The following is an 8,849-nucleotide window of genomic DNA, read 5'->3' as shown; positions in this document are numbered from 1 at the left end:
AAGGGGGGGGGGGGGGGGGGGGGGGGGGGGGGGGGAGGAAAGGAGGGTTAAGGACTTCAGCCTAAGGGCAATGGAAAGAAAACCAAAAGCCTGGGTTTTTCTATTAAGCTCGCCCAGGCTGTAACCCGGAGAAGAGCACAGAGAATTCTGGATGGTAGCTGACCTGGTGCTGATGGGGAAACAAATGCGAAAACCAATCGGGACCGTTTTAACAGGCTTGGTGACTGACCTGAAAACAGGTACGTATCAGAGGTGACACGCAGGTTTCTGTCATGAGCAACTCGTGTCACATGCTGTTCTTCACAATTTCTTTTTATTTTATTTGACCTTACTTCTTGGGCCATACCTTTAAACTATTTTTTACAATTTACAATTAAAATGCATGTCCTGTAGAGCATTTCTAAATCAAACCCTGACTCACTGAAATGCAAGCTTCAAGTACATCTACAAAATAATGTCCACTGCACAGTCCTAAGGGACGGATGGGGTGCCTGCCCAGGTGTCTGGGCCACAAGACCATGTCTTAAGTGAGACAGCGTGTGAACTAAGGCCCTTCTGGTGTTTCCAGCAAACTCTTCTGAATAAACCCAAGATATGAATGCATGTGTCTGATAGCAGACAAAAACTGATGGTAAGAGAGCAAGTTGTGGTGTGCGCATCCTGATCGGTCGGTGAGGAGTCTGAGCCCAGAGTGGCCACCCATCATGATGAGCTTTTAAACTCCCACAGGGGAAGGGTGTTGGCAAAAGATGTGGCAATCCTTTTTGTGAATACAACCTTTAAGATATTACCTTCTTTTGGTTGTGCTTCCATGATAATATTCCTAGATACGGGTCTTTCTTCTAACAACAAAGTAATATATAACATAAAACCTCTCAAGATGTGCAACAATAGTTTATACGTTCACCTGTGACCTTTCAATTCAAAGAGACTCCTAGTAGACGCATCAGATCTTCAATTAAAGACATACTGTGAAAAACACGGTTTTAAAATTTTAAATGGTTTTGAAGTTTGTTTTTTAAAATCACCGGGTACCATATCTAGTGTAACTGCTGCCCTAATGATTCCTAAACTGGAATCAACAAGCCAAGAAAACAAAATGTGCTGTAATTAAGTGGTGAAATGTTACTATATTTCATGTCATGCTTTATATTATTTTCTTGCATTTAATGTCCATTATAGTTTACATAAAATCAGCTTTCTACTTAAGCATCTGTTGAGGAAAAAAGCATCACCGTGAACCACATGGCACAGTCTGTAAGACAGACGACAAAGATTACTGTGCTCACATAAGGTAACTCCAGGTCTGTGAAGGTGGGAGGGACAGGAGGCTTTGGCTAGGGTGGTCCAAAGAGACCCCTGGGAGGAGGCTGTGTGTGTCAAGGTCTGGGTGATGGGGAGGAGCCCCGGGAGGGGGCTGTGTGTGTCAGGGTCTGGGTGATGAGGAGTCCTGGGAGGAGCAGGAAAAGGTGAAAAGCAACAGCAAAAGCACAGGGACAGCTACGAGCTTTCCAAGCCAGAGACAGAAAGCAGGCCCGCCTGGTGGGCTGCGGGGAGGGAGTGAGTGATGCTGTCAGTCCAAAGCAGGAAGGGTTTCATGCTGGACGGAGTAGGAAGGGGGAAGAGGGTTATTAAGCAGTAACAACTCGACCGCTCACTTTTAGGCTCTCCTTGAGTCCTATTTGTACTACACTTATATTTTTAAGAACAGAAACGTTCTATTGAATGCACTATTTCTAAACCAAATTCCAAGAGCTGCTCACTATACTGGACATTTACTTCTAGGGCACTGAAAACTTTTGTTCACATAGAAACATATTTAAAAAGCAAACAGCAGAACATTACCACCCTTAACAGACGTTAGGTTTAATCCCACAATCATTAAGGGTTACTATTCCAGTAATAAACACACATGGTGGTATAATCCAACTCCTATAATAAAAAAAGGGATAATCCGACATAATTTTGTCGGATGGCAGGAATTTAAAACTAGGCACTCCACATTTAAATACACAATCCAAACAGCAATGAAGTTTTTAATGAGAATTACAATGGCTAACAAAGACGGCCTACCACTCAATGACTGTTTAGCTTATTCTGCTCAAAATGACAAGCTCCACTTGCATGCTCTGGCTTCTCTCCTCTACTGCTGCTCCTTCTGCTCCACCAGTCGGCACACAGCTTTACAAACGTGCATCTCTGTCTTCATCCCTGCCAGAGCTTTTGTCCACTCCAAGAATTCCAACTATCACTTTTCCAGACTTTCAATCTTCTCTGACTAGCCTCTAGATTTTGATCGTAAGTTCCAGTCTACTATTTCCAATTTCCTGTATGACATAGTTAAAACTCAGTAGCCAAATAAGCCCCTTAAGTTTAATGTTTCTTTTTGAGAGAGACAGAGCAAGAGTGAGGGAGGGGCAAAGAAAGAGAGAGGGAGACACAGAATCCGAAGCAGGCTCCAGGCTCCGAGCTGTCAGCACAGAGCCCGACGCGGGACTCGAACCCACAAACCGCAAGATCATGGCCTGAACCGAAGTCAGTGCTTAACCAACTGAGCCACCGGGGCACCCCCCAAATAAGCCTTTTTAGTTCTAAGAACAAATTCATTTTCTTTCCAAGTCAATGTCCCCCTTCCAAATTCTGCTTGTTTACGGCACTGTCCCAGCCATCAGACTCAAACCCAGAAAGATACTTATTCTCGGATCGACTCCCCTTCAGGTCCCCACCATGCAGTGAGGAGCAGGGACTCACGTACCAGACATGCCCCTTTCCTCACCTGCCTCCTCCACGGGGCAGCCTCCCAGCTGTCTCTCCACACCGGCCACTAGCCCTCTCCTCTAAGGCCGCTGCTCACTCCATCTCGTTCCCAGTGGCCAACTGAATCTTCCTGGACTAGTACTCTAACTGCACCACACCACTGTTATGCTATAACAGTGTAGCTATGAACAGGGGTCTCTGGGAAAATTAACTTGTGTGCTCCTACGTATTTTGCGAACAGTGCAATCACGACCCTCGGGGATTTGTTGGCGGGCCTCAGTTCCTCCAAACCCAGAGAAGCAGAGCTGCAGGATCAGTGGGATTCCAAAGCCCGGGGAGTGGCCCAAGGCTTATCAACCGATTGGAAATAAAGTTCCACCTTCAAGAGTAATCCCTACCCATTCTCTCAAACTGCTCTCCGGGTTGGTCTATAAACACAGAAAGGCTCTCATTAGCCCACAAATACTGAGCTTGCTGCAGTCACACTGGCTTTCTAAACCTCTTCATTTACACAAGACAAAAGAATAAACCGCACACATGAGGTCCCTCTGCGGACAGGCAGATAGAGAGACAAGGAGGCTGCAAAATTTTAAAACTCAAAATACATTTGAAAATGTTTGCCAGATAGAATGGTTATTTCAGACGTTCTTTTTGAGAGACTCATACAGCGTTTAAATTCTCTTCAAATAATGACTTGCTATCTCATTTTCCAGATAACTTTATGTCTGTAAAAAATATCCTAAATAAATAACTTTCTGTCAGGTATCTATTAAGTAGTAAATACAGCACCTGAAAGTTGGTTGCCACCAAAAAAAAAGCACCCCAAGAATGTTTCTCTGATTTCAAAGTCATAGCCTTTCCAACACAAGTTTCTGAATGGACAAAATTCTATTCACCAAAGTCAATATTCAATGCATATCCTACCAGTGAGGAAACTAGACTTTTATTTCTACAACAATTTTTCTACACAGTGGTACTTACCCTTTTTTTGTATAAAAATCCTAAGTAGCGGGTTGGCCGTTGAAACAGCTTTGTGATAATTATCGTCGTTATTTATAGGCAGTAAGTCTCCGTGGATGTCTGCGTAGCCTACTAACACGTCAACGTTGGGGATCTTATGAACATGTTGCAGTAATCCATAGAACTCCTCAAATTTTCCAGGCTTTGATCTTTCCAGTGAAAACCGGCGAAATTCAGCTCCAAACTATAAATACAATGAACACATCAATTAAAAACAAAATAAGTAACAGGACCCGATGTGAAAATGCACACCACAGGAAAATTACAAGCATAGTATTTCCCTTAATAAAAAAGATAGTTGCAGTGACCCGGCCCACTGTCGGAAATCTCATTATCTGGAGAGAAAACAGCGTAAGGAAGGCGCAGGCATGTGCCCTCTCACTGCTGCCTCTCTGAGGGGCATTTCCTTCAAGACGCAGGCTCGCTTCAGTCCCCTGCAACGGTGACTCAGCTCAAACCCGGTCCGGAGCCCAGATCTTGACCGCAGCGCTCTCTCACTCAGGCCCTGTTGTAACAAAGATGTGCCCAAGTCTTCATTTTGGCCATTAGGAAAAAGCACCTAAGTTTCTCCTCCTATAAAAGGGATTATGATTTCACAGGAAGTGGCAAGAATTTACAGCAACATATAAAAACGGGACTTTAATTTTCCTGGCATTAAGGTACCATACGAACAGAGGAATATAAGAAACAGGTCTAGGGGCACCCGGGTAGCTCAGTCAGTTAAGCGTCCAGGTCACGATCTCACCATTTGTGAGTTCGAGCCCTGAACTGAGCTCTGTGCTGACAGCTCAGAGCCTGGAGCCTGCTTCAGATTCTGTGTCTCCCTCTCTCTCTCTGTCCCTCCCCAGCTTGTGCTGTCTCTCTCTCAAACATAAATAAACATTAAAAAAAAAAGATATAGGTCTAGAGATGAGGGAGTATCTTCCCTATGATAATGCTGGAAAAAAGAAGCTTTATTAATACATAAAGTGTATACCCTACAACCACCCACGTAACGTCAGAAGTGGTTATGTGCTTGGCACATTGCTGAGCCCATAGACGGGCTTGAAGCAGGAGCGTACCAATCAGTGGGTAAAGAGAAGAAGGGCATCAGCAGGCTTTTATGGGATCACAGAACCCCCTCCATCATGCCCAATATTTACCTTCACAATTCTGATTTCATATGTGTTTCCCCACTCTACACCGCTGCTCTCCAAATGCCAGATTATTCCAGTGGCTGTTACTGACCACTAAGGACTGACTTCATCGAGTCCCTGATAAACAGGATCTGTGACTTCATCTGGGACTATCTTCCTCAATGTGGAAACTGAGGAAATGTCAATCAGCCTTCTTCCAAAACCATCCCAGCCACAGAAGTCTAGAAATGCTATGTAACTTGGGGCGCCTGGGTGGCTCAGTCGGTTAAGCGTCTGACTTCAGCTCAGGTCAGGATCTCATGGTTTGTGGGTTCGAGCCCTGCGTCGGGCTCTGTGCTGAGAGCTTGGAGCCTGGAGCCTGCTTCAGATTCTGTGTTCTCCCTCTCTCTCTGCCCTTCCTACACTCATGCTCTGCTTCTCTCTGTCTCAATAATAAATAAACATAAAAAAATGCTATGTAGTTATAATCACACTCTCCTACAGTTGATTTTTTTTTAAATTTTAAACAAATGTTTGCCAAATGTGTTCTACCATTTGGTAGAACATTTTTCCTCTGAATATCTACTATTAACAAGAAACTCCCAACAGATTCTAATATAATGTAATGTAACAATGTAACACTAACACAGCCTTTAGCATCACACAGAGAAAGTCCCCATCAGACTAATTTGAGAGGTTACAAATGTGTCAACTCATCTTCCCAAGGGCCTTTGGGATATCTGAAGTCACTGTCTTTGTTACACTTCAGAAGTTCATCTGCTTCACAAATACCCACACCACTCACTAGTTTTAAATTAAATTAAAAACTCCCTAAAGCCGACTCCTACCTCTTAATAAATAATTTTAAAAAGTTTCCAGAACACATTCCTGAAACATAAACACCAACATTTGTCAAGAATATAAGGTGACTCATACCTAAAACTCTCAAAAAGTTTAGTCACACCTTCATGTTTCAAAGTAAATAAAAACTGGGCAACACCCTTCATATCAGAGCGAGGCTTATGATGTTATCAAAAGTCAGTTTCTCCCCCATCTGCTTTATTCTGGTATCGTAGGGCAGAGCTGCTGGCGCTTTCCGACTCGGGCCAGGGTTATCACTTCTCACATGAACGAGAGCCACATCTAACAAACGAACATTTTAGGGCTCCAACGTTTTTGCTAAAGCTTTTGGGTGGAAATCTTCTGCTTAACATTTTTCCTCTTCCTTAAATGTTATGGTAAAAACAATGAAAAACTGTATGGCTTCACAGCGGCTGTGCCCTTTTGCAAATGTTAGCAGAAAACAAAACCAAACCAGAGAAACTGTTCTGCTTCTTGCAGAAAAACAGATCAAGAGAACCTTTTAACTACATGAAGAGAAATACTAAGAGACAAAATCAAGACCCAATCTACAACTATCCCCTCTGTGAACTCTTAGAACTGTTTTTCAGCCCAGTCTACGTTGTCCTGGTCACACAGCATTCGGCCTTCTCCCCTGGAAGAAGCATCTGTTAGTTCATCCAAGAAATGCAAAGTTAATTTTAATATTGTTTGCCCACGAATAATAATTAGAAAATGTACAGGCCAGAAGCTGTCCCAAGGTGATTAAAGGACACCACCTTCATTACTGATTAAGAACTTTTCCTAGCTCCTCAAAGGTAACAGAGCTGACACTGGTTTCCACGCAGAAGAAAGAGATGCCGGAACGTGGGTCTGCTCGTCACCTGGACGTGGCTGCGGCCTCTGGAGGAGCAGTTGTGTAAAAGGCTCTGATGTCACCAAACCAGTGATAAAGGGAAATACGGTTTCAAACATCTGTCCAAATATTTTTTAAATGATAAAGAGGACACGTGTTTAGTTTAATCCACTAAAAATAAATGTGTCAACAATATCTATTTAAAACACAAGGTGTCACAGACGCATTCAAAACAGGAGCTAATACTGTATCTATATCATCAACCCCAAGAACATGGTGGAACACGCTTCATTTGGTGCGGCTTCTCAGAGCGCCTTGATTCTGGTCAGGAGGCATGGTTCACGGACAGCGCGGCCTGGCAGGTCAGACACGTACCATGTAATAGACATTAAGTGTGGGAAAGATTCACAGATCAGCGGACAGCACGAAGGGGCAGAAAGCCTGAAATTCCAGTCCCAAAACGCTCCAGGTTTCAAGTCTAAGAGATAAACTACCAGCAGCGCACCTAGAACCTCTACTCATTTTTCCTAGGATAAAAAAAATTAAAGACTTGCTACCAAGATTAGGACCACAAACTGAATTTTATAATTATGCAATATCATAAGTGTTTTTCTTTCCTTAACCTCAACTCCCACAGACGCAACCTAGATTTATAAGAGAAATGCCTGAGAAAGTTCAACCGCTGGGCACAGAACCACTACCACCACTACGCAGCGCAAGGGAAACCTCTGTGTATCTGGAGTCATCTTAACCCTTGGCTTAAGCCTGTCGCTCCAATTTGCTGCGACAGTTCCATGGAGGACACGGGGAAAAGCATATTCCTTAAACTGCCATAATGGCATTTCTACTCTTACTAAACAACGGTTTCTGCAACTAGTGCCTATCCTGATACAGAAGTCAAGTCACAAATAACATTTTTAAGTGATGTTAAGAAACAAATGTAAATATTCTTGATGTCAGGGTCTCAGTTACAGCAACCTACAAGAACTCAGCTTATCAACTCTAGATAATAAAACCATTCTCCCCACAGGCTCCCTTTACTTCACTCAAAACCACTCCCTGATTCTGTGTTTGCCCTAAGTAGTCTTGCATTCAATGACGTCTGGTTATTTTTGAAGTTGATACGTGCCGCCCCGTTCTCCCAGGCTTGTTACCTGTTTGCGTTTCCTCGATCCTATTTGAAAGGTTCTCATAAACACGTGCATCCTATGGAGCTAAGAGTTTCTCTGCAAAAAGGCTTTCGGGTTTTGCCATCAAAGCAGAGCAGGGCGAAGTCGGCACCTTTCTGAGCCCTCCGTTTTCTCAGAGAAGGAATTAGATTACGCTCTTCTGGGAGGGTCTTAAACGCATGGAAATGCTTGCTTGCTTGCAAACGTTCCCGTGCTTGCCGATCACCTTTAGATTCCAGCCCAAACCCCCTATCGGACAGCATTCTCCCACTAATCCCTACCGGCGGCCCTGCTCGGGGAGCCTTGGCGTTGAGGAATTCGGTGGACGGGGCCGGAACTCTCAGCAGACCGGCAGACCGTCCGCCCGAGAATGAAAACACTTGCTGTGAAAAGGTAGCACCGTGGAATGAAAAGAGCATCCAGCCTCCAACCATAAAGCGCTACTCACACGAAAGGTGATAGTGTTCATTTTACAGATTAAACGCATACCAAAGTTAGTGCTGGAAAAATCCCCAGCAGGAAGCACAGCTAACTTTAAAAGGGCTCTTGAGTTCACTGGGCTCCCCCTTTCACCAACTCGATGCACCCTTGAACCACACAGAAAGGGGTAACATTTTGTGGCCACGCGTGTTCCAAATACCTTTGAGTCATAGACCAGGAGCTAGAATGCCCGACACCCCCCCCCCGGCCCCCAAAGATCTCCTACCACCCAGCGCTCAAACGCCTCCCATCCCCAAGCAGGAATGAGATTTAAGGAACGAGATTAAGTGCTCCACCGGTCTTCCCACCTAGGTTAGGGGCAGACCCAAGCCCCACCTTCGCCCCCTTCTCCGCAAGTTTACTCCCCGCGGCCTCCGGCCTCCAGATCCCACTGCCGCACCCCCCGCGGTTGCAGGCACCGGGTGGCCCCCCAAGCCGCCCCGGCCGGCCCCCTCCCCCGGCCCCCCTCGGCCGGCGGCTCCGCCCAGTCCCGGCCCCGCGCACCTTGCTCTTCACCTCCATGGTGCCCAGGCAGCCGCTGCCCGCCCCGTGCCGGTGGCTGCGGTTCATGCTGAGGCCGGGCCCCGCGGCGGCCTCCTCCGGCCGGGCCGC

General features: G+C 45.3%; 1 protein-coding gene across 2 annotated transcripts in view; it reads right to left on the bottom strand.

Annotated features, from left to right (window-relative positions):
* PARD6B (par-6 family cell polarity regulator beta) overlaps window positions 1-8,838 on the bottom strand; it is a 14,390-nt gene extending 5,552 nt beyond the window's left edge. For both annotated transcript variants that reach the window (XM_029915972.1, XM_029915973.1), the window contains exons 1-2: window positions 8,742-8,838; window positions 3,739-3,961 (exon numbers count right to left, since the gene is read on the bottom strand). In XM_029915972.1, coding sequence (XP_029771832.1) covers window positions 3,739-3,961; window positions 8,742-8,807 — 289 coding nt within the window. In that variant the 5' untranslated portion in view covers window positions 8,808-8,838. The remainder of the gene's footprint in view (window positions 1-3,738; window positions 3,962-8,741) is intronic.
* Window positions 8,839-8,849: the final 11 nt, after the last annotated feature.

The sequence above is a fragment of the Suricata suricatta genome, chromosome 12 (genome assembly GCF_006229205.1).
Source record: "Suricata suricatta isolate VVHF042 chromosome 12, meerkat_22Aug2017_6uvM2_HiC, whole genome shotgun sequence".
NCBI lineage: Eukaryota > Metazoa > Chordata > Mammalia > Carnivora > Herpestidae > Suricata > Suricata suricatta.
The sequence above is the reverse complement of the archived record's forward strand: the minus strand, read 5'-3'. Positions and strand labels throughout refer to the sequence as shown.